The 25,999-nt window shown below is 47.9% G+C and overlaps 1 protein-coding gene across 1 annotated transcript in view; it reads left to right on the top strand.

The window, feature by feature from the left end:
* The first annotated feature begins 8,924 nt into the window (after positions 1-8,924).
* The window catches only part of LOC143841969 (uncharacterized), a 46,781-nt gene continuing 29,706 nt past the window's right edge, over positions 8,925-25,999 (top strand). The window contains exons 1-2 of the mRNA XM_077346519.1: positions 8,925-8,941; positions 14,809-15,500. Coding sequence (XP_077202634.1) covers positions 8,925-8,941; positions 14,809-15,500 — 709 coding nt within the window. The remainder of the gene's footprint in view (positions 8,942-14,808; positions 15,501-25,999) is intronic.

Here is a 25,999-nt window from a genome sequence, read left to right as displayed (position 1 = left end):
GTTCAGCCATGGAATTGGCTTCCCAAGGAGGTGGGGAGCTCCCCCTCACTGACAGTCTTCAAGCAGCGGCTGGACAGATCCTTCTCCTGGATGCTTTTTGGGCTGATCCTGCATTGAGCAGGGGGTTCGACTAGATGGCCTCTATGGGCCATTCCAACTCAATGATTCTAAGAAAGCCGACTGAATGTAGAGGAGGCAGACATGGAGTAGGAACAAAAAATGCTTACACTTGATTAAAAATTTACAAGTAGCTCCCACACTTTGGGTTCGACTTACACGTGTGCCTTGGGGCTGCGGCTTGGGGCTGAATCTCTTCCCACAGTCTGATCTTGGGGCTTGCCTGCTTCATTTAAAGACGGGCAATGTCCACAGACACATTTCTTCCCAAGTGGGCTGAGTGAAGGCAGGAACTCCCGGCCATTTAAGATTATTGCTTTTGAATGCCAGGTGCTTCCTGCTTCTTCAATAAAAGAAATAACTCCTTGTTGGTGTTTTTTCCCTTCCTTTTCATTTACATGTCGTCTATTCTCGGCTGGGATACCATCTCCCACATTAGACTTATGCAGCAAAACTGAATGGATGTATACATTTCAAGCCATCTGTGTCCCTGACAATACACTGGTGCCTTTCCCCCTGGATTGATAGTATCCTGAGGGCAAAAGAAAATGATGTTTATGATATAAGAGCCAAAGCGGCCTTTGAAGTGACTGTTCAGAAATGGATGGGAGGCAGAAGATAAAACGGAGGAGGAAGCCCTGGATGCTATTTGTGTGTTGAGGTTTTTTTTGATTTATTTATGTTTTTGGTGGAGGAGACAGACAGATGAGGCAATGGCCTTTAGAATACATATCAGCCATCAATAATCAAAATACGATCAAGATTTAATTGTCCCTGAACTCTTAAATGCTTCCAATCTCAATACCAAGGAAATGTTTCACTTTGGCATATCTGATTTGTTCCCACAATAGGAATGAACCAGACTAGTAATGATCGATGAAGAAGAAGAGTTGTTTTTTATATGCTGCTTCTCTCTCGCCGAAGGAGTCTCAAAGCGGCTGACATTCGCCTTCTCTTTCCTCTCCTCACAACAGACAGCCTGTGATGTGGGTGAGGCTGAGAGAGCCCTGATATTAATGAAGACAAAGAGTTGGTTCTTATATGCCACTTTTCTCTACTTGAAGGAGTCTCAAAGTGGCTTACATTCGCCTTCCCATTCCTCTCCCCACAACAGACACCCTGTGGGGTGGGTGAGGCTGAGAGAGCCCTGATATTCCTGCTTGATCAGAACAACTTTATCAGTGCCGTGGCGAGCCCAAGGTCACCCAGCTGGCTGCATGTGGGGGAGTGTGGAATCAAACCCGGCTCGCCAGATTAGAAGTCCGTACTCCTAACCACTACACCAAGCTGAACTGACAAAATATCTGCCCCGCCATCGATGTTTTCCTGAAGGCATCGTGGGTTTTCTCAGGCCTGTCACAAAAAAAACTGGCAAGGCCAAGGCTTGGTCTAGATCTGCAGAAGAGTGGAGAAGTCTTAGGGTGTGGAAGGGCCTGCCAATGGCACCATGTCCCTGGAGGACTGTTCCTTCTGAACCTCCCTCCACACACACACACACACATACACACACACACACTGGTCTGCAGAAGAATGAAGTGGTCATGAGGTGATGGGATGGATTGCGCCCCTGCCCCTTCTGCAGATGTGACCTTCCTTACACTCATGATTCCCCACAACATGCAAAAGGCCTAATTTTTTAATTGGCAGGGATTTTTTAGTTACGGGGGGGAGTCCGTACACCACCCTCGGGGACTTACTGGGTTGACTCACTCTGTGCAATCAGCCTGCAGCCCCACTGGAATAGCTGGACTATAAGGAATGTACCTGCATACCAAGTAAAAACCCTGAAGGGGGGGGGGGTGTCTGGAGGGGACCACTTGAGCCTGGAGGGCAAAAGGGTCACATTCTTAAAACTTCTCTATGTGAAAAATTTCTGCAAATTAAAAAAGAAAATAGCCTTCCATGAAGAATGGTTCTACTGTATACCTTTGTATGCTGCGGTAGTTTATTTATTTATTATTATTTATTATTATATTTATATACTGCCCTCCCTGAGGGCTCAGGGCTGTTTACAGGAAACAGGAAAAGATAAAGATAACATATGTTAACAGGTGATAACAGTAATAATATTATAACAATAATAACTTAACATGTTCGTAACAATAACATTAGAAAATGGAATTGCAAGAGCCTCAGCTCAACTCTTACTGGGACCCAGTGGGTAAGGCCGATTAGTGTCAATCGTAGTGGGCGGGGGGGCTTGGGGGCCAATTGGAAGCAGTGGTTTGGGTCGACCTCAACCAAATGCCTGGCGGAGGAGCTCCCTTTTGCAGGCCCTGTGGAACTGTTTAGGTTCTGTCAGGGCCCTGATCTCCTCTGGGAGCTCGTTCCACCAGGTGGGGGCCAGAATGGAGAAAGCTCTAGCCCTGGTTGAGGTCAAGCGAGCTTCCTTGGGGCCAGGGACCACCAGGAGGTTGGATGTAGTAGAGCGCAAGGCTCTTTGAGGAGTGTAGGTGGAGAGGCGGTCCCTCAGGTATACTGGGCCCAGACCGCATATGGCCTTAAAGGTGATAACCAACACCTTAAGCCTGATTTTTATAATTTTAGGGAATAATTAATATAGGAAAACTGAGGCATATAATTGCTGACATCTGCAGTCTGGTGCTGTTATTTACTTGACCACCTCTCCCCTACGCTACCTCATGGGCACCTCATTCTCCCGGATGTAGATATCTGGCCTCAGCCAGCACAAAGTACAAGCAATATGCTCCAATTAAGGTTACTTGAGTTCATGAAATATTTTAATGCTGCAAAATGGCAATAAATTGTCGCTAATGTTGGCAGAGTTTGGCTATGCAAAGAGGAGCGAAGAGCCCTGTGGGGGACAAAAGGAAATACAGGGTCCAGTAAGTAGGTAGGGCCCAAGCTGCATATAGCCTTAAAGGTCAAAACCAGAACCTTGAACTTTATCCAGAAGCTAACTGGCAACCGGTGCAGTTGCCTCAGCAATGGCTGGACATGGGCCCTCCAAGATGACTTAGTAAGGAGCCGCAGTTTCCGGGTCAAGGCCAAAGGTAGGCCTGTGCAGAGCGAGTTGCAGAAGTCTAACCTGGCAGTGGCAGTTGCATGGATCACACTGGCCAGGTGTTCCAAGGACAGGTAGGGTGCTAGTAGCCGTGCCTGGAGCAGATGAAAAACCGCTGTCCTAGCTACCGATGTGACCTGAGCCTCCATGGATAGTGAGACATTAAAGATTACCCCCAAATTCCTGGCCGCTGGCACAGATGTCAGTTGCACCCCATCCAGGGAGGGGAGATACGCTTCTTGGTCCTGCCAGCCGCAGGGCTTCCATCTTGGAGGGGTTGAGTTTCAGGCGACTCTTCCTGACATCTCCTCTGATGCCCCCTGCAGGATATCCTTCATATGCCACTGAATCATCTAAACCACAGATCTTGCATAATCTAACAGGTAAAACTAGTGCCAGGTGTTTGGGGGGAGGCTTGTGGGGGGGAGAGGCATTGACCTTCATCTCAGTACCCTTGCACTCATTGACCAGAGCAGCAGAAGACAAGAACAGATTTGTATCTCAGGGAGCAAGACGGGAGAAGATTGTCTACACATATTCAGGAAAATCAATGGGCTTAAAAAACAAACAAACTGAGAATTAATTAGGAAAGGATGTATAAAGAGTATAAGGTGACTAGCCCCCTGCAGTCCTGCATTCCCTATCCCAGTTTCTTCCTAAAAATATTTTATGAAGACAAACTTCAAGGGGTTGGCTGATTGGCCTATGTTAAAATATTCCCAGTGCATTTGACAGAAAGGCACGGCCCATCCTATCTTAAAGGCCTTGTGCGAGAAATTGCAAGTGACGTGGCAGATCTTGCTCTCCTGCCACCAGGACCTTCCTCCTGTGCTTCCTGCTGCTGCCTGGAGCTGCCCCAGGAGCACAAATAAGGGGAAAACAGCACCGTGGCAATGCCTTAGGATGCCTTTCTGTGACATAACTGGAAGTGACATCATGTTATTGAGGCAATGAAATTCTTAACGCAACACCATCTCACTTTGCCCACCCACTCCAAGGTTGCCATGTCTTCTCATCAATGTATATTTTCACTGGGGCCAGGTTTGTGGATACTTAAACCCAGAGATTGGAACCAAGACAAATCTTTCTACAAACAAAAAGCCCCAGATTTGCAGGAAGATTTGAAATCTAAAAATAAAATATAAGTTAACACCTCCTCCCCCCCCAAAAAAAAATTACAGAAGCTGTTGTAGCTTTAAGAGACCAAGCACTAAGCAATTAAAGCAGTACAGTCAGCCTTCAAGCCTTGGCTTGTCAATAAACGGCCGGGGAAGAGACCCTTTCCAGCGCTGTTTTGACGTTTGAGGGAGGACTCATAGAGGCCAGACCTGGCAGTATACACCAAGCCACTTGCTACTGGGGGACTTGTAAGCTCTCAGAATAGCCTGAGTGTAGTAGTGGTTAGTTTTAGTTTAGAATCTGGAAGTCCCAGGTTCAAATCCCCTTTCTACCCTGTAATCTCACTAGGTGATTTGGGGCCAGTCACATACTCTTACCTACCCTACCCCAGAATGCTGTTGTTATAATAACATGAGGAGGGGAGGACAAGGTAAACCGCTTTTGGTCCCCATCATGGGAAAAGGCAGGGTGTAAATGAATAATATATTTAGCTGAAGATGGAGGGCAGATAAAAGGCAGATTGGTTGGTTGTGGGAAGGAAAGAAGGAAACAGGAATAGTCAAGAATATGGGAAGTAGAAATAGTATGGGGGGTACAAGGGTGAAAGTGAGGTTCCTCTCTCCCTGCAATTCCTTGTATGTTCCCCTCTGGTACAACTGGGCCCAGCCCAGTCCAGCAGATGGTACTGTGCAACAGAGTTTTCTTAAGAATGAGGCAGTGCACTGATAAGATGACAGAAAGGACTGTGTACCACAACAAATTCTGGTTGGAGGATTACACTTTTGAATGTCTCCCCAGTTTATTTATAAAAAACCCTCTCTGAAAATAGGAAAATAGCACAACAAGCAAGGGGGGATTTCTTCCTGCCCCCGTAGCTTCTCCTCTTTTCCTGCTTCCTCCTCTCCTTCTCATTCACCAGCCAACCTATCAGTTTGAGAGGGGAAGTATAAAATAGAGTGCGTTGATACAGGTAGCCAGTTTTCGATGAGAGTGATGGGAATATCTCTCCCTGTGCTGGAGTGACTGGCACTTCACACCGCTTATTAAATAGACCCATCATCCTGGTCCATTTATTTGGACAAATCCAGTGATCAGGAACAGGCAAAAGAGGTTCTCCCCTAATTTGTAACAAAAGACCTTTTCCCCTGAGTTACCACCATTTGCTTGTTCGTCTCCCTGAAAATCCTGTTCCGTTTCCTGAACAAAACTTCTTTTGTATGTACATTAGCTTAATCGAGTTCTGAAAGTTAGCATCTAGCTTTCCTTTTCATCTATCATTGTTATCTTCCGACTCATCCATTCAGGCTTCCAAAATGGCAGGATGTAATCAATAGCATAATCAGTCTCATAGAAAACTATTCAGAGTCGTTCTTGTAGGCTGCGGAGATGTTGGGATGAATCGCTGCCATTTTTCATACCAACAATGGGCAATGATCTTTCATTATAGTGAATGTTCAACCTCAGCTGAACCAAGAGCAGCCTCTGGACTGGCACATTTGTTATGGTTTGCCCCATTTTACTCCAGGTAGAATCTTTCTCAATTGGCTTTCTATTCAGTGGTCCCCATCTATATTCTTTCCCGCACACACATTCCAAAGGCTGCGAAGAGTGATTCAATGAGCCTTTATGTTAGTAATCCCCAACATGGCGGCCGTGGAAGTATCATCTTTCTGTCAGCAGGAAATGCTCATTTAGAAACCCACAGAAAAGCCATTTTTGGAGGGGTTAAGTGCATCCATTGGCTGCCATTTTGTGGTGGCACCCACTTCCTATTCTCAACATTGCAGTGATGCTCACAAGCTCAAAAAGATTCAGGACTCCTGTCTGCTGTGATTAAAACCCTGTGGCTGCCATTTAAAGTTCCCAGCTCCAGGAGATTTTGGGGATAGAGCCTGAGGTTTGGGGAGGGAAGGGCCCTTAGCAAGGTATACCTCCAGAGCAGCCATTTTCTCCAGGGGAACTGATCTCTGTTGACTGCAGATGAGTTGTAATTCCAAGAGATCTCAGCCCCCACATGGAGGCTGGCATCCCTACTGCCATTAGGGTTACCAGGCATGGCCTGACTACTAGTGGGAGATGGAGGGAGGTGACTACTTAACACGGAGGGGTCCCCAATTGCCACTGCCATACAATGATGTCACTTCTGGCATGACCAAGAAGTGCTAGCGTTGTGCCAGGGATATACTCACCCCCAAATTCTACGTTTCTATAGAGTTTTGGCCTAGAATGTCACCCTGGCATGTTGCCAGAACTCCAGCCTACCAGTATACAGGAAGTCTGGCCACTCTGAAGCTAAGGGATTTTGAGGTGGTGATGAAGCCTCCACTCTTAGTCGAAGAGGGAACAATGCCCCAATGTGTGCTCAGATCCAGGTCTCCATGTATTGAGAAGCAGGAGCCCAAAGACAGGTGAACGGGTGGGAGGCAGAGGCAACTGGTGAAAGCAATTCAGTGGCAGCCTTGGCTTGGAGAAAATGTCTGGTCTTCTTATAGAGAGTCTCAATGTGTGGAAAGGGGCAGTCGCATGGAGGCGAAGGACATCTTGTCAATGGAAGTGACAACTTTGGCTTGACAAACGTGGGTGGTCAGGCTTCCCCTTACCGGCTTCTACTTAGTGGGCTCCTGCTGATCCACCCTTGTTCTTTCCATGGCTCAAATGAGCAGGAGGAGGAAATGGTGCCATATGACAACTTCTGACGATGCTCAAGGAATCCTCAGGATCTCTATGGTCGAACCACAGAGATCCACGAGGTTCTTTCTGATTGACTGGAAATTATCTCAAAGCATCAGGGTGAAGCCATTTCTGCTTACCCCTGTGCTACTAGACCCTCCCGCTGCAGAGCTGTCCAGGACAGGTGATGTCCGAGAAGGAGAGAGAGAGCCCAGTGGTGATCTGGTGTGATGCAATTGGTTGTGTTTGCCCACCAAAGCTCACATTTCTTCCCGGGGGACAGATCTTTGTGATCTGGAAGTTAGTTGCAGTTATGGAAGCTGGCAACCCTACTTGGAAGCTGGCAACCCTACAGGTAAATAATTTCCCATCAAACCTCTATGAAGGAGACAGGCCTGGAGATATTCTACGATAACAATCGGTCTCCAAACCACAGAGGTCAGTTCCTCGGGGGGGGGGGGGGAGTTGCTGTGGAGGGTGGATTCTATGGCATTATGCTCTGCTGAGCCCCCCCCCCAACTCTACCCTCCCCAAAAGGGTATATATGATTCAGAGTGGGTAGTTTTTTGGTTTAGTGTTAGGGCTAGGGATGTTTGGGTTAGGGTTCGGGTTAAGGTTAGGGTTCTCAACTTAGGGTTAGGGTTAGGGTAAGTATGTTTCAGCGTGGGTAGTTTTTTGGTTTAGTGGAAACATTAGGGCTAGGGATGTTGCAGTGACTTTGAGAGAAAGGGCATGAGATTTCTAAACATTATTTCACATTATTTTACATGTAAAAATTATGTCAAATTAGGGTTAGGCTTAGGCTTCTAAACTTAGGGTTAGGGTTAGAGTAAGTATGGTTCAGAGTGGGTAGTTTTTCAGTTTAGTGGAAGCGCTAGGGCTAGGGAAGTTGCAGTGACAGTGTGGGAAAGGCCATGGGATTTCTAAATACATTTTCACATTATTTTACATCTAATCATTATGTAAATATTAGGATTAGGGTTCTCAATTTAGCGCTAGGGTTAGGGTTCTCAACATAGAGTTTGGGTTAGGGTAAGTATGGTTCAGAGTGGGTAGTTTTTCAGTTTAGGGGGAGCGTTAAGGCTGGGGAAGATGCAGACATGGTGGCAAAGGCCATGGGATGTCAATTTTTTTCCATATTATTTAACATGTAAAAATTAGGGTTAGGGTTCTCAACTTAGGGCTAAGTTTAGGGTATGTATGGTCCAGAGTAGGTAGTTTTTCAGTTTACTGGAACTGTTAGGGCTAGAGAAGTTTCAGTGACAGTGTGGGAAAGTCCATAGGATGGCTAAATATTTTTCACATTATTTTACATGTAAGAATTATGTAAACATTAGGGTTAGGGTTAGGGTTCTCAACTTAGGGTAAGGGTATGTATGGTCCAGAGTGGGTAGTTTTTCAGGTTAGTGCAACCGCTAGGGCTAGGGAAGGTGCAGTGCCAGGGAGAGAAAGGCCATGGGATTTCTAAATACATTTTCACATTATTTTACATTTTAAAATTATGTAAAAAAAATAGGGTTAGTGGTAGGGTTCTCAAATTAGAGTTAAGGTATGGTTTAGAGTGCCTAAGTGAAGAAGTGGAAATAAAGGAACTAGGAATACAAATAGAAAGGGAGGAACTACCTCCTCAACCAACCCCCCCCCAAAAAAAAAAAAATTGCAGAGTTCCTGGACTATATGCAGATGAGAGAATCCAACCATGTCAGAACCTCTTTGGGGAAACAAGAAGGAAATGGAGAATTTCTAACTAACAACAAACAGTACAGAGCTGCAATAAGGAGACTACTGTATGTAAGCATGCTTGCACAACCTGACATCATGGTGGCTGTGGGCTGTGGTGCCATAGGCCGGACTGGCCGGACTGGCACCCAGGGCATAAAAGGAAATGTTCCCTTGCCACAGGGCAATGGAAGGCCCAGGCCAGTGCCAGCGTCACATGGAAGCGAGGATTAGCCCCGCAACTAGATGAGCACTGGCCTCAGCCTAATCCCCCATGTCGAACAGGTCCAGGTATCTTCAAAGCAGAACTCATTATTATTATTATTATTATTATTATTATTATTATTATTATTATTATTATTATTATTATTATTACTATTATTACTATTATTACTATTATTACTATTATTACTATTATTACTATTATTACTATTATTATTACTGTTATTGTTACTGTTATTGTTACTGTTATTGTTATTGTTATTGTTATTGCATTTGTTACCTGCTGCTATTGCTGAACCATCTCGTGGCGGGTTACAGAAAAAAACCCCCACATAAAATAATCATATAACCCCACCCCACAACAACTAATCCCCTCACGGTGCGTCATGGGGGCATCAACAGATGGTGATGGCTGAACCCAGAAATGGTCAGGCCTAATGTAGACAATCCTGGAGTCTATCCTGGAGGGACTCATGATCTTCTGTACCATGGCCTCAACCATTAGCCTGGCAGAAAAACTCAATTTTAAAGGCCCTGCGGAACACAGAAAGCTCCTGCAAGGCTCTCAGCTCTTCTGGGAGCATATTCCACCAGGCCAGGAGGGCTTCCTTGGGGCCAGGAACCACCAACAAGTTGGAACAAGAGTGTAAAGCCCTGCAGGGGGCATAGGGTGAAAGGCAGTCTCTCAGATATGTGGGTCCCATGACTTAGCCTTAAAGGTCAAAACCAAAACCTTGATCCTAATCTGGACTACAACTGGTAACCAATGCAGTTGCCTCAGCACAGGATGGATATGAGCCCTCCAAGATGTTCCTTGTGAAGACCCTGGGACTCTCAGTGGATTCCTCAAATATAGTGAGCTATATCCGCTCTTGGATATTGCGGGGGAAAGGTAGGGTCACCCCGGATCAATCATAGGTGCTGCAAAGTAAAAATTTAAAGTGCTAAATATCAGAATGGAAATTGAATAATATATACATGACATTCTTGAATTTGTGGTCACTGGGGATAAAAAGCTCAATGCAGATTCACCCCAAGTTTTCCCTGGAAATGATGTCACACCATTGGCTGTCATCCCCACCCCCAAAAAAACACACCCTTTTCTCTTGTTGCCACTTTGAGCTGTGATGGAAAACGAGAGCCAGGATCAGGGGTTACCCCGCCTCCCTGCACACATACCTGAGGCCTAGCAACCCTCTCAGGTAACAACATTGTCTCCCTCCTTCTCTCTCTCCCTCCCCCTCTCCCTCTCAGGGCTCTACTATTGAGACTTGTTAATGCTATGCTCAGACTGAAGTGTGTGTGAGTGTTGTGTGTGTGTGTCGGGGGGAGAATCTGGAGAGAGCAGCTACCCCAGCAAGGAGGCCAGAATAGATTGAGGAGGCCACAGAATCAACAGAGCCTCTAGAGTCTTGCTTGTTACCGTTTCTGTCCAAGAGCTTCCCTTTGACTACCTGTGCTGTTGCATGAAATGTCAGCCTTGAAAACCTTTTTATGTTAACTGAGCAGCATCAATTAATTGAGCTTTTCCTGCTGTTGAAGGAACATTAGGAGACTAGCCATCTCCAGCTCGTATCTTCAGCACACCCTAAATGGTGTTTTCGCCATAAAATGCCAAGCCCCTGAAGGACTCCGAGCTCCTCAATTCGTGATTTGCTGTGCTTAACTCTGGTGGCGGCAGGATCCTCTTTTTTCTCAGCTGCCTGAAGCTTCCCTTTAGAAATATGTTTATTTACTAGAAAACTCCTGATGCTCAGTCTGTCTCTCCCTCTGCCCCCCACCCTCCAGGTCTGAGAAGACGGCTAATGGGGAGTCTCGCTACCATTTCCGCTGGCTTTGTTTTTAATGTGTTTTCTGAGAACTTGTGCTGTATGCTCTGGTGGTTCTCTTGAAGGTTTTGACGGGAGTATCTCATCAATCATTAGCAAAGAACAAAAAGACCGTCTCTTAAATCAAAGGTGAACCGGTTTGAAATTTTAAGCTAGGCAACAATGAACAAATGCTGTATGAGAAAAAATTTAGAGTCCCGTGGCACCTTTAAGACCAACAAAGTTTTATTCAAGGTACTAGCAAGAAAGCCCATTGCAAGCAGGAATGCAATGGACGCTGGGACACAGGGGACACCGGGAGGTGCAGATCTCTCTCTCTGTCTCTCCCTCTCCCTCTCGCTGAGTGTCTCGGTGTGCCTCGCAGCAGGAGGCAAAGCAGGTAATCAGGGCTGGTTCGTAGGAGGGAGGAGGGCTGGTGTGCAGTTTGGGACAGCTCTCTCTGTCTGTGTCTCTCTCCCTCTGTCGCAGCAGGGGCAGCTCTCTCTGTGTCTCTGTCAGGAGCTTGGGGCAGCTCTCTCTCTGTGTCTCTCTCTGCCTCCCTCGCAGCAGGAGTGACACAAGGGAATGAGGGCTCATGTTAGATCTGGCAGGGCTCTGTGTGTCTCTTTCTGTCTCTGGTGCATCTGATTGGAACGTGGCTAGCATCCAGGGAGGGAGAGTGGGAGCTGTAGGGGCAGGGCCAGTCAGGGTGCAGCCAGCCCTATTCCAACTCAGACAGCTGGACAAGTTCCACCCCTCAGGCTGTTTCACAAATATATAAAGGAACCATGGATAAGGATGACTGTCTGTTGCATGCACACTTCCTCAGATACAACAGGAAAGCTCATACCTTGAATCAAACTTGGTTGGTCTGAAAGGTGCCCCTGGACTGTAAATTTGTTCTGCTACTTCAGACCGACACGGCTGCCCACCTGAATTAAATACTGTAGGCTTGATCTTCTGCATCAATTTCTGCCTGTCAGGAGACATTAAAGTGCCATATGAACGGAGGAAAGGAGTCAGATCTCTCCAAGCAAACATGCTGCTTTTCTAGATGTCTTAAATGTTCTAAGCCAGGGGTAGTCAAACTGCGGCCCTCCAGATGTCCATGGACTACAATTCCCAGAAGCCCCTGCCAGCATTTGCTGGCAGGGGCTTCTGGGAATTGTGGTCCATGGACATCTGGAGGGCCGCAGTTTGACTACCCCTGTTCTAAGCGTTCAGCATCATTAAGAACCTTGGCTTCATTTATACCCCAATGCAATTTGCCACATTCTTCTCTCCTCCAACAGCCCTGTCAGGTGGATTAGGTTGAGCATGGGTGGCTGACCCAAGGTCACCTAGGAAGTTTCCATGGCAGGGTAGGGATTTGAACCTGGACCCCCCAGATTCTCCTCCAGCATTCTAACCTCTGCATCACACTAAGCCACTGTTCCCTTTTTAAAAAATCATACCTGTTTTTGGACTTGGTTCTCTGCTTCTCGATGGGAGATTCTTACTGGTCCCATGAACAAAATTCGAGTCTAGGGGCACCTTCGAGACCAATAAAGTTTTATTCAGCCCATCTCCCCAGCTTAAAGAAAAGGATGCTGTAAGGTTCCCTCCATGCTTGAGTGGAGGCGGTCCCCAAATACCCAAGAATTTCCCACCCCAGAGCTGGCAACTCTAAATTGGAGCTACAACTAGCACAGCATGACGGCAGTTGTGAGCCACAATCTCCTGGTACACCTTGGGATCATATCAGTGTTGGGCTCCTGAGGTCCCCCCCCCCCCCCCGGCAGTTTCGTACCATTTTACAGAGCCTCACAAATTACATTTTGTAACCAAAATGGACAAGCCTCTTTAACACAACTTCTAGCTTGTCATGGAAAGTCTGATCTCTTTCACAGCCACTGTGGTGACTTAAGTAGGCTCTGTTGCAGACTCTGGTTTCATAAATCACACGCCCTCCACACCCAGGCCAGCTTTCGGCAGAAAAGAACAAAAGCACAGTATAATTTCTGGCTTGAGTAAAGGATTATCCAGGAAGATTTGTGAGCTGTGTGCAGGGCCCCCAACTTTCTGCCAAAGTTGGGAATTCAAGGTTCACCTATCTTCCCCTGAATAAATCAGGCACTCCAGTCAATTTAGGGGTCCTTTATGGGCAACTTACAGGTTTAATTCTGGGTGCAGCAGGCAGGCAGTGGGGCTCTGGGTGCAACATTTTCGTTCAGCTGCACAGATCTCCCGAAGGGACATCAACAGTCTATAAAATGCCCCACCTTGTGCTGATGTGTCAATGCAGCCCTGTTTCACAAGTGGGGTCCAATCCCATTAAGGATTTTTGAAGGCCTATGAGAACAACAGCTAGAAGGTCAGGTCTAATTATTTGATGGGGAGAGGCTTCATAATCATATAAACCGGACTACTGTAGTAGCGTTACCAACCTCCAGGTGGGGGCTGGAAATCTTCTGGTATTATGATTGATCTCTAGACCAGTGGTCCCCAACCTTTTTATCAGTGGGGACCGGTCAACGCTTGACAATTTTACTGAGGCCCGGGGGAGGGGTAGTCTTTTGCCAAGGCACTTGCTTTCCTGCAGGCGCCCCTGACTTCCTGCCGCCCACTGGGGGTTGCTGCCAGCAGCAGCTATGAAGTGCCACGCCAAGGGTGAGTCCCAGCCATGGCGGCCGCTGGAGAGCACCAAAGGTCAGCCAGCGTCAGAGTAGCAGTGCAGCCCCTGAGGCAGCAGCTGGGGTGGAGGATGAGGAGGAGCCGCGGCCCGGTACTAACTGATCCACGGACAGGTCCTAGTCCCCGGACCGGGGGTTGGGGACCACTGCTCTAGACTACAGGGCTCAATTCTCCTGGAAGAAATGGCTGCTTTGGAGGGTAGGATCTCCGTCATTAGACCCTGCTGAGCCCCCTTCCCCAAATCCCCCCCTTCTCAAGCTCCACCTTCAAATCTCCCGAAAACTCCCAATTTAGAGTTGCCAATCTTAGTGAGAAGTCGGATCTTGTTGTTGTGTAATATGTGAACTGATTCTAGGAAAGGCTGAATATATTTGCTTTGATCTGACGAATGTTCGGGAGGGATCGATGGCAGCCCCCTTTCGTTTTTCTGTAGATGTCTACCAATAATTGCTGCACTGATTTGTTTAAAAGGAGCTTGTCTGCTTTCTCGAGAAACAGCTGTTAATTGGGAGTATCCAATTTTGTTTCAGTACTGGGAAGATTTTGTACTAGGAGGAAACTGCCTTGAACAGATATCTGGTAAGGAACCTAGGGCATTTCTTATATAAATATTATTTATCCTTATCCATGGTTACTCTATATATTTGTGAAACAGCCTGGGGGTGGAATGTGTCTGGCTGTCCAAGTCAGAATAGGGCCAATCAGGGTGCAGCCAGGGTTTCTCTCAGACGCGCCAGAGACAGAGAGAGACACACAGAGCCCTGCCAAACTCAAGACAAGCCATAATTCCCTCCTATAGCTCCTGTTGCGAGGGAGGCAGAGAGAGACACAGAGAAAGCTGCCCCAAGCTGCTGACAGAGACACAGAGAGAGCTGCCCCTGCTGTGATGGAGGGAGAGAGAGACAGACAGAGAGAGCTGTCCCAAACTGCACATCAGCTCTCCTTCCCTCCTACAAACCAGCCCGAATTATGCCTTCTACTGTGGGGCACACTGAGACTTGCAGAGAGACAGAGACACAGAGAGAGATCTGCACCTCCCAGTATCTCCTGGGTCCTAGTGCCCATTGCATTCCTGCTTGCAATGGGCTTTCTTGCTAGTCTTAACACCGCGCGTGGCGCCACGGGCGCCACGGACTAAATAAAACGCTAAGGGGTTCTAGGGCGGGATGTGTCCGTGATGAGGAAGGGTCCGGGTTGGACCCTTCCTCTGGACAGACAATCGGAGGGACCAATTGGCAGGCGCGCAGCGCCTGCCAATTGGTCCCTTCGAATCCCAGCCCCAGGAACTGCGAGCCCCGCGCAGCGCGGCTCGCAGTTGCTCCTTTGCCGCTGACCTCACACATCGGAGGCGCGAAGCGCCTCCGATGTGTTAGGCCGCCGGGCAGGGAGCCCCCGGCAGCCGCGCAGAGCGCGGCTGCCGGGGGCTCCCTGCCCGGCGGCCTGACGCGGCGAGAGGCGCCCCGGCAGTCGCGCGGAGCGCGGCTGTCGGGGGCTCGCTGCCCAGGGTCCGCCGCCTCACAGAGCCGCCGAGAAAAAACCGCTGCCCAACAGACACTCTCAAAAAACGCCGCCCGACGGATCCCCGAGCCCCAGCACCAGCCGCGTCCCCCAAGGCCGAAGAAAACCAAGCGTGGGGCAAGGGGCTGCCCAGCAGGCGCCTCTCCGGGGCTGCGTCTCCTCGCCCACGCTGCCTCACAGAGCCGCCGAAAACAAACCCCGCCCGACGAAGGCCCCGCCGCCCGACGGAGAACAACGAAACAGGAAGTGCCTCGCGCCCTTCCCGCGGCTGGATCCCCGAGCCCCAGCACCAGCCGCGTCCCCCATAGAAAACCAGCAGAGAGGCGTCGGGGAAGGGGCTGCCCAGCCGCCGCCTCTCCGGGCCCGCGTCTCCTCGCCCACGGACCTTCGCCTCCACCTACGGCGCGACGAGCGGACCTCAGCGACGGAGTCCGAGCTGCCTTCCCGCAGCCGGACCCACCAGCCCCAGCAGCAGCAGCAGCTACGTCCCCCGAGCCAGCCAACAGCCGCTGAGAAGCCTCGGCGAGGGGGCTGGCCAGCAGGCGCCTCTCTGGCCCGTGTCTACTCCATGGTGCCCGGCCTCCTCCGCCACGCCCGCGCCTTTAACGGCCAGGAACAGCGCGAAGCCGGTGAGTATACCTCGCGTTCTCACTCGCCGCTTTTCGGGGGGAGGCTCTAGGACAGGGGGTGGGTGGGACTGTATCCCTTACCCTTCCCCCTTCTCCCCTTTCAAAGCCCCTTTTTATAAAGGGGCTTTGAAACTAGTATTAATATAATGAGTAAAATTCCCTGCTCTGGCTAGACCAGGCTAGCCTGATCTGGTCAGATCTGGGAAGCTAAGTAGGGTCAGCTCTAGTCACTAGGGTTGGGCGCTTCGGTCAACGGCCATTCCTGCCCAAAGTCGCCAGCGCTGCAGCGCTGGCGGCTTTGGGCTGGAACGGCTGCTTCGGCGGCCGAAACACCCAACCCTACTAGTCACTATTTGGATGGGAAGACACCAAGGAAGTCCAAGCTAGCTTGAAAGCTAAGCAAAGTTGGCCTGGTCACGATTTGGATGAGAGGCCACCAAGGAAGTCAAGACTTCCTTCACAGAGGCAGGCCATGGCAAATCACCTTTGAATATCTTGTGCCTTGGAAACCTCACAAGGGATCATGATAAGTCAATTGTGACTTTGCAGCAAAAGAACAACAACAATGGTGAGGCAGCTACTTGCCCACTATTTATTCATTTATTCATTCATTTGTTCGTTCATTCATTCATTCATTCATTCATTCATTCATTCATTCATTCATTCATTTATTTATTTATTTATTTATTTATTTATTTATTGAATTTGTATATTGCTGCTCCCAGAAAGCTGGCTCGCGGCGGTTAACATAAAACATCATATAATTTAAAACACTTTAGAAGGCCGTTGAAGCCACTTATTTATTATGGTTTTAGTTTTTCTGTTTCCCTGCAATTTTAGATTATTCATTTTAACTGACAGTTTTTATATATTCTATGTAAATACAATGTAAGCCTATGAGTTCCTATTAGATAGAAAGGTGGTTAATATATGTTTTCAATAAATAATACATTTCAAAATAACATCAGAATCCACCAGTTTGAATTCACTGATATAAACATCAGCATTTTCCCTTGCAAATCATGTGTGAGTAAAGGGTCAGGTTATAAATGTTGGGCTGTCAGTCCGAGAAGGAAGGAGGGTGTTATAGGGGGCGCCACTGGATCATGGCATTGCATCATTTCCAAGGAAAACCTGGAAATGATGTCATACTTCTCTAGGAATCACTGAAAACTCTATGGTGATGTTTATGGAAATCTCCCATTCTCAGTATGCAAATACTATGCCTGTGTAAACCTCAAGATCCCTGAAAAATCCAAACATTAAACATCTGCCCCTTAATCTGCATAGACTTGTTTTGTCTCCGATTCGTCATCCAACCGGGGGATGATGTTGTAAAGTGACAGGAGTGACATTCATGTATGCACTGATGCTGGGATGGCTCAACTGATGCCAGGGTAAAACCAAGAGCTTTAGAATAATTAAAAACACAACTGCCCCTGCTCCTATTTGAGTTCACTACAAGTAGAAAACTCCTGTTGTCAATTTCTGCCAGAGTTGCTTAGAGGACTTTTCAAGGAACGGTTTCCAGGGAGCGCATGCAGGTGAAAAAGCTGGAAGACATGTGTTTTCTGACTGTCGTTTGACCTGCGCGCAAGCATGTAAATCTTCCTTTATTCTCATCCTGTATAATCCTGGGATAAAACCAAAGGCATCAAACGGAAACAACAGCCAGAACTATGCTCGGCTGACAATGTGCAGGGCCTGCCCCCCCCCCTTTCCTGGCTTTCATTGGACTCTTTCGCTGAGCGAGGAGTGAAATAAAACAGCCGCAACCGAGTGCGTGAATCTTCACGTGCAAGAGAAGGACGTGGGCCGGCTAAGAACCCGGGGAAAGATGAAACAGGAGGCAGATTAGCAGTGAAGTCCGTTTGGGCTGAGACAACCCAGCTATTGCCTCTCTCCTCCTGCCAAGCTGTCCGTGAGCTGCAGGAGGCTGAAACCGTTCCTGCTTTGCTCCTTACGCTTGCCTTTGGAGACAAGCAGGAGAGCCACAAGGCGATTAGATTACTCACTTTAAAAAAAAATGGCACAGCAATATATGATGTGACAAGAAACAGATCTTCCAGAGTAAAAAACAGCCTATGCTTTCTCTCTGATTGAAGGAAGAAACAGAGCTTTAAAAATGTTCCTAATAATTTAATCCAGTCTTCCCCCATCAGGCGCTCCAAATTCCATCAACTGGAGATTGAAATGCAGGCAAAAGTTGGCTTAGCTGCTTCTTTCAACCCGGGGTCCCCAATGTGGTGCTTGTGGGGGCCTTTCCGGGCACCTACCCAGGTTTTTAAGAGAATGGGTGGGGCCAGGTGGAGCTTTTGACCAACAAGGGTTGATTGACTGGATGGATTTTTTAAATGTTGCTTTGGCAGCAGCTGCTACCACAAAGACTTCCACTGTGTAAGTTGGGACAGCCATTTTGTGACTGGCTCTGCCTCCTGCGGCGGCCATTTTGTGGCAGCCACTTTGTGCCTGGGCCCACCACAGTGTGTCAGAATTCCAAAGGTGCCCACTGGCTCAAAAATCCCTGCCATCGACTGTGGCCCATCCACAGTTCATTCAGGACTTCAAGCGCTTTCTCAGGGCACCATAACTTTGGGATCTGGTCCCCAGGGAGATTCCTCTGCCTGCCTCTTTCAGCATCTCCCAGCCAAGGGTGAAGGCCTTTGGGTTTCATCTGGCATACTCCCAATAATGTTTATCGGCCCACCACTTGTATTGTTTGTTACGTATTTTTATTTAATTATTTTTTAATTTCAAGCATTTTTATGGTCCCACCCTGGTTTGGTGAAAAGGTGAGATAAAAAGGAGATAGAAATGTTTTAAATAAATGTTCCCACATGTATGGAACAAGTATGTCCACCGGCAAACTTTTCTCACTGTAAAAGGTTTGCTGAGCTGGAGAAATGGAGGGGCCAATGAGAAATGCATGCTACTGATGAACTTTGCAGGGATGATAGTCCCCTGTTTTCTAGGTACAACACTTAATTTTTCTACCCCCATGGACTGGAACTCTCAGGTGGGTGGCTGGGCTCACCTTGGAGGGTTAAGAGCCCCAGCAGAGCCTATCTTACTGCCTTTCTCCGTGGCCTGTTGCCAGAGTGTGTAGGCGGAAAAAAAGGGGGGACAATGCCTCATGCCTATTTGTGTGCGCACTGAGAGGGAAAACAGGATGGTGAGGCAAGCTGGCTCGGTAGTGGAGAGGGTTCTTCCATGGGTCTGACCACTGGCTTGTGCTCCATCCATCACCTGGTATTTCTTGGTCTGCTGCCCACAATCTTGGCCTTGGCACGTGTGGGGTCATGTTCCCTGTCACACGACTCTGAAATCACATACTTGTGTGGGTTTTATGCCGCTGGATGGGCTTGGAAAAGTGTTGAGGACCACCTACACGGCAATGTTCTTCAGACCTTGGTGGCAGCTGATTGCGTGGACTGCCTCCACTGAAAGTCTTCTCTTCTTGGTGGGGTTCAGGAGAAACAGTGTGACCTTTGAACTGCTGGGCTAATACTGTTGTTTTGTTTCATTTGCTACCAACCACCTGGCCAGACGAGCTCCTTCTGTTATTTTCCTTGCTCGACAGCTGAAATGACTTTGACTCTTCTCCAAAAGATTTCCCTCAAAATCTTGTTTGCAAATTTTGGCGTAAAATACATCAAAATATTTGTATATTTCTGTCATGTCGGTGCCTGCCAGCAGTCCAAAGAGATTACTCAACAAATACTTGAGATAATTATATGATCGGAGGGTTGCTCCTGTGTGGATGGTGAAAGCTGCAGGATGGGACTGGCCAGGTATGCAGGAAAAGGTGATTTTTTGTTTTTAAGACAAAGGATGAAGGAGTGGAGCATAAGAAAACCAGACTGCTGAAGACTGAACATGCTTTGGAAGGGCCACAGAGTTGAGGGCAGCTGAGAGTCTGCTATAGAGAACTGGGGGGGGGGGGGAGAAAAAAGGAGCCCCTGAGAATCTGGAAGTTGGGGAGGGAGGCATCGGAGTGATTTCCACATTGGTCCCCTCCCAAATGCCATCTCACACACCCTGATGTTGGTCCTCCAAAGGAACTGGTTTGCCACGATGTGAGGCAGGATGGTGGACTAGATGGACCCTCACTGGCCTGATCCAACAGGCCTGATCCTTGTGTTCTTTTCTCTATCAATATTATATATTTGTTTTCAATCTTAGATTTTGGTTGATATCTGATGGTGTTTACTAGCTGGTATGTAATGATACCTATTCTTTGTATTGGATCATTGCCTAGAGTAGCCAGATCTAGGTGTAAACTGCCCGGAGCTTTTATTCCAACCCCAGATCGATTCAGTCCCTGCCCTCTACACAGAATGCGATTTCCGTTTGGATTTTGGGCAATTTAAATTTTCCTTCTGCAGCAAGAAGGATTGATCCGGAGTGACCATACCTTTATTGTGCTATATCTTAGAGTGCTTTTAACCCTCAATATTGTTCAAATCCGGATTGGGAAAGAAAGCTCCGTGGTAGAGAACCTCTGATAGGCTACACCTGGTCATGTGACACGCTTGCCTTAAAGGAGAAGCCCCTAATTTCTCTCAACTTCTGTCGGTCCTGGATTTTTCCTCCCTCTTCTGCCTTTTTCGATCTTCTCCCCCACCCCTCTAAGAAAAGAAAGAGGCTCCCTGTCTGGCTCCTCTCCCCCCCCCCTTCAAGAAAAGAAAGAAAGAGGCTTGGCTCCCCCCCCCCACCTTCTGAACTACCCTAACCACGTGCAGAAGACTTTCCTGTATTAATGGGGGGGGGAGGAAGACCCGAGTTCAAAGCGATCTGAATTCAACAGGATTGACGATGGAATAAAGAAAGCAAGTGCAGACTCTGCCCTAGTCATATCTCAAAAGTTAAGCAATGTCGATCCTGGTTAGTCCTTGGACGGGAGACCGCTGAGGGAGTCTAGGGCCACTACACAGAGGCAGGGAATGGTAAAGCACCTCTGAATGTCTTTTGAAAACCTTGCAGGGCTGCCATGAGTCAGCTTGGCCTTGCTGAGGTTTTCCACAACCAGCATCAATTCACTCCAGGAGGCATATATATAAACTATAAAGCCCAGTGAATTGGACAGGAAACTGAACATGCTTGGAAAATCACTTCCAGGTGGAACGAGGCTTCTGGGTAGTGAGCACCGGACAGGAAACTTAACCCCTTTTGTTAATGCTTTACAAGAGTGAACCGGAGGGTTTGTTTTCATATAGCATTAGATCTGTAGATCTGTCGTGTGCATGCTCCCCGTGGGCTTGGGAAGCGAATGGTGCCGGAGGACGGTTCCACTCTTCACACTTACGTCCCCCATTTGGTGTATCAAAAAACAGACCCTAAGTGAGGCAGGCCTATGAATCAACCAACATGGCTGCCCATGTGTCTAGCTGGGTCCTCCGAGGCATCGCGCTCTGAGTTTTAAAGTTTGGAACTCACAGTCCCAGTACAGTGGATTAATTGCTGCTCGGATATAAATTTCAAGAAGAACATATGGCCGTGGATTGAATGCTAGCTGCAGTGGGAGGGAGGGCGGGAAGGAGGGAGAGGGGTTTTGGACAAAGCCATATTTCTGCCTATGAGAGAATCCCCCCACCCCCAATTTCAGAGCGAAAGAACCAGGAGTTAGCAATATAAAATTAATGTGATATACCGTGCGGCAGAAGGATTCAAGCACATAGTTTATGGTGATAAATGATTTTCCATGACAGCGAAAATATGACAATGAAAGGAAGACAGATGCATTTCCTGGATTGCTCCGTAATTCTGATTAGGTTGCCTTTCCTGTAAAGGATTATGTGGGACAAGCTGACATGATCACCTGGAATTACCTAATCCAAGAGGCATTATGTGTGACAGATAAAACATCTGTTTAAAGACAATAAAATGCACTTAGCCAGGAGGCTTGCGGTACTGACCAAAAGCAGAGCCAATGCTAGGCACAGGGGTTCCCCCGGCAAAGGCAAGGCTGGAGGGCTTGCAAAACAATTCAGGGTCCAGCAAGGCATGGCCACGTCCGCTCCCCTTTGCATTAGTCAGATGCACTCCTAGCTAATTGCACCGCCCGCTGAGGGGGTGGGGATGAGGTTTAAAGCCGTGGTCCTCCCAGAAGGGGAGAGCTGCAGTCAAAGGGGTGTGTGTAAGCGCTGGAAGAAATGCTGCAAAGGATTGAAATGAGATTGCTTGGAGGCAGCCTCCGGCGAGGATGAGCCTGAGTGCCAAACTTCTCGTGGCTCATGCCGTTTGCTTGCATGCCAAGCGTCCTGCCCAGGATGTAAATCCCATGAACAAAGACTAGAAGTTCTGGTTCCCTCTCTTCTGTGGCCCGGCTTTGCCACCCCATAAAGTGACGCTGGTTCCAGGGACGGGAAGGTAGTACGCAGTGTGCAAACGGTGACCAGAAATCCCCGCTAAATGCAAAACAGATATTTGAACGCTGCAATTCTGCCCCTGATGATTTTGGAGGCTGCTGCATTAGTTGAGGAATACCTCATGGCTTTGTATGTCGGTCAACAAATACTGTCCTGAAACGCTGATGCATTCCAGTGATCTGACTTGAGAAGGCAAGCCAAGCCCGTACTGTCCAGGTCAGGATGGGTTGAACTGGGAGGTAGAAAAAAATGACTGTCCTGTGGATCTTTGGTTTTCCCACTCCCCAAAGAGTGCAAAATATAGGAAGTTCTCGAAAGGATTCAGTCAGGGCTGATGACCTGAAAACAAGTGAGCATCACTCTCCCAAAAGCTTTTTAGACCAAGAAGCCAGGCCAGGGCTGACCTCAAAGGAGCTGTAATGCCATCTCTGACCACCTGTAGGTGCAGCACTGCAGCACAGAGAGAGCCGGCTGGCCGCTCCTTCTTCTGATTAATGACCATAAGGACACGGAGAGCAATCCTGTCCTCCTAAGAGACATGGCTATATTCATTCATTCATTCATTCATTCATTCATTCATTCATTCATATGCTGTCCTCCCTTTTGGCTCAGGGCAGTTTACATTGGGAAGTTTCATAAAACAATGCAATACAATAAACATCTCGACTTAAATATATAACATCTTTAACAATGAGAACATGTCTCGAATAAAGCAGTTTATAATTTAAAGTCCAGCATTCAACAGCTTACGGAAAACCAAGGCTCCTTTAGGACTACAAGCAATAAACTGAGCCAGTATTTCTGTTGCAACAGTGAAAATGATTGAGGATACTCTAAAGATTTAGGGAAACCTACAAATCTGGTAGAATCATAGAATCATAGAATTGGAAGGGACCTCCTGGGCAATCTAGTCCAACCCCCTGCACTATGCAGGACACCCATATCCGAATCGCTCATCTACTGTAACCTGCCACCCCTTTGCCTTCATTGTAGTCCCTGGACATCTGGCCACCCCTGCCCTGAAGCATCCCTGAAGAGTGTTTACCAGCCACTGCTTGGACACTGCCAGTGAGCAGAGCTCCCCACTTCCCTGAGCAACCGATTTCACTGCTGAACTATTCGTATTGTAAACATATTTTCCCTAACATCCAGCTGGTACCCTTCCACCTACAATTTAAACACACTGCCGTGAGTCTACTTCTTTGTTGCCAACCGGAGCAGTTCCCTGCCCTCCTGTAAGCGACAACCTTTCAAATCCCTCCAGAGAGCCATCCTGCCCCCACTCAGCCTCCTTTCCTCCAGACCGAAAATTCCCCTCAGCCTTTCCCCCGAGGGCTCTTGAACATCCTTGTGCATGCCAAGGCAGGCTGGAGGCCCAGCCATAAGCGTCTGTGTCGTCAGGCCAGGGTTTTCCATTATGTTTAGGGTGGCCAGCCTCTGAACCCCTTTGCTAGCCTCCCGGTGGTTTCTGAAGCCCTCCTGGGACTGGAATGGTTCTCCAGACAACGGAGACCAGTTCCCCTGGAGAAAATGGCTGCTTTTAGGGTGGACTGCATGGAATTGTACTCTGCTTAGGTCCGCCCCCTCCCTAACCGGTTCCCCTGGCTCCAGGCTCCACCCACAAAAATTCCAGAAATCTTCCCACCCAGAGCTGGTGACTCTAGTTGTATTTTAATATCATTTTAATTTTTCACTTGTAATCTTTGTTAATCATTGTATTTTCTGTATCCTTGCTTTGTGGTTTCTTTCTTTTTCCTCCAGATTGTAACAGCCCTTAGCTATAAGCAATTAAGTTCCTCAGTACTTTGGAGCTAGGGGTTGGAAAAAACCTGAGAATTTGTGGTGGAGCTTGAGGAGAGCAGGGTTTGGGGAGGGGAAAGACTTCAGTGAGGTAGAATGCCATAAATTCTCCCTCCATTTTTTTTCAGTCACCTAGAGATCTGGGTTGAGTCTGCATGGGGCTTTTTATCCACTCCCAGTCTGAATAAATTCCTCCCCTCTGCACTGAATTCAATTCCATTTTGATTTTGGAAGCTTTAAATATTCCCTCTGCAACAAGCATGATTGATCTGTGGTGACCCTACCTTTCCCCAGCAATATCCAGGAGTGGATATAAGCCTCGATATTTCAAAAACCGCAACCAGTATAAGTGTAGATTTCTCCGTTTTGCGAATTAACTTAATGCTCCATGCTTGCAACGCTGATGTAGCAAAGTAGCCTTCCCTGATTGGCCAGGGTGTCGGTTCAAAGACTTCCTGGTTCCCATTTATAGAATCATAGAATCATAGAGTTGGAAGGGAACGTACAGGCCATCTAGTCCAACCCCCTGCTCCATGCAGGATCATAGAATCATAGAGTTGGAAGGGGCCATACAGGCCATCTAGTCCAACCCCCTGCTCAACGCAGGATCAGCCCTAAGCATCCTAGAGCATCCAAGAGAAGTGTGTATCCAACCTTTGCTTGAAGACTGCCAGTGAGGGGGAGCTCACCACCTCCTTAGGCAGCCTACTCCACTGCTGAACTACTCTGACTGTGAAAAAGGCTTCCCTCCCTGCTTTAAAGTGTCTGCGTTCCAGAAGCATTCTATTGTCTTTAAAGTCTTTCTCTACAACTGAAATAAAAGAAAGAATTCTCCACTTCAAGTGGAGCCACAAGTAAACTCTAGGCTTAAAGTGGATTTGGCCCGAAGGGTCTGGCTGCTTCCTTTCAATGGCTTGCAGTGCAGAGAGGCAGGGCTGTGGCAGCCCCTGGTCACAGACTAGGCTAGACTGTGTCTAGTCATCTGCTGTCCCTGGGAGCTCTTCCAGGCCCTGCAAGACTCACATCCATTCAGGAGTTCCCATCATAGCACCTTTGGGTGCCCTGGTGCCTAAGGGCAGCATTTCAGGCCCCTGCCAAGAGTTTTAGGAAGTGGGTGGGGTCAGGTGGGGGCTTTTGTCCAACAAGGTTTCTGATTGGCCACTGGAGGCTTGATCGATTGGGCAGATTTTTCAAAGATTATTTGGGCAGAAGCTGCCTCCACAGGACGACATAAAAAGTCACAATTAAAAACTCCAATTAGGGTTGCCAATAAATTCCAACTAAGTCAATCCGATGGAGCCCTCTTCCTCACAGAGTGCAAAGGTGGCTTACAATATAGATTAAACCCATAAAACGGAAAAGAAAAAAATACATATAAAATAAAATGAAAAACTGCTAGCAAATGTTTACCAATTGTGGGCCTAAATAACTCTGTCTTCAGCTTCAAGTGGGAAGTTGTTCCATAATGTCCCCATTATGGTTGTTCCATAATGGTGGGGCTTCCACTGGTAAGGCCCCGCCTTGTTTGCCCATCAAACAAGCTTCTTTGATTGATGGGTGAGGCAGGAGGGCCTCTCCCTGTTGCCTGAATTCCCAGGAGAAGTTCACACAATTCTTTCCGGTTGTACAACAAGCAGGAACTGGAATCTGCTATGGCCGGGACTGGACAGGTGCTCAGTGCCTATTTTTGGCGGTGACTCATTCCACGTTTCCTTTTTCTCCCCCTGGTTTCTTCCTGGGAAAGTTGCTCAAGCCTTCAGAATGGATTTGGGAGAGATGTGGTTCCTATCTGAGGGCAGTTAGTTCTCAGGCAAAAGGTATTGCCCTGAGGGACCAATCCTTCACAGGTACAAAATCAATCCCTTGCAAAAGATGCCCCGACCTGAGGGCCCAGGCTAGCCTGATCTTGTCAGATCTCAGAAGCAAAGCTAATACTTGGATGGGAGGCCACCAAATTGCTCTGTTGAGGCAGGCCATGGGAAACCCACCTTGGTCGCCATAAGTCAGCTGTGACTTTAGTGGCAAAGAGGGAGAAAAAGAAGGGAAACACTGAGAAATCTCTAGTGGTGCAGGCCCCTGAGATCATTTCAGGGGGAGACACCAGAGACTGAAGGTGCCCGGCCACTGACCAATGCCAGCAGCCCTCAGATGCCTCCCCAAAATCAAACCCAAGTTAGTCAAAGTGCTCCACAGCCCTCTCGATGGCAGGTAGTACATTTGAGCATAAAATGATCAGAAAAAAACACCTTGTTGCGAGCCACTCTGGGGACAGGCCAGTCAGCCAGGTAGAATTCAGGTGCTGCCACAACTACCACATGGCCTCTACCTCTT

Source organism: Paroedura picta, chromosome 7, assembly GCF_049243985.1.
Source record: "Paroedura picta isolate Pp20150507F chromosome 7, Ppicta_v3.0, whole genome shotgun sequence".
NCBI classification, from domain to species: Eukaryota; Metazoa; Chordata; class Lepidosauria; order Squamata; family Gekkonidae; genus Paroedura; species Paroedura picta.
This window is presented reverse-complemented; position numbering and strand designations above follow the sequence as displayed.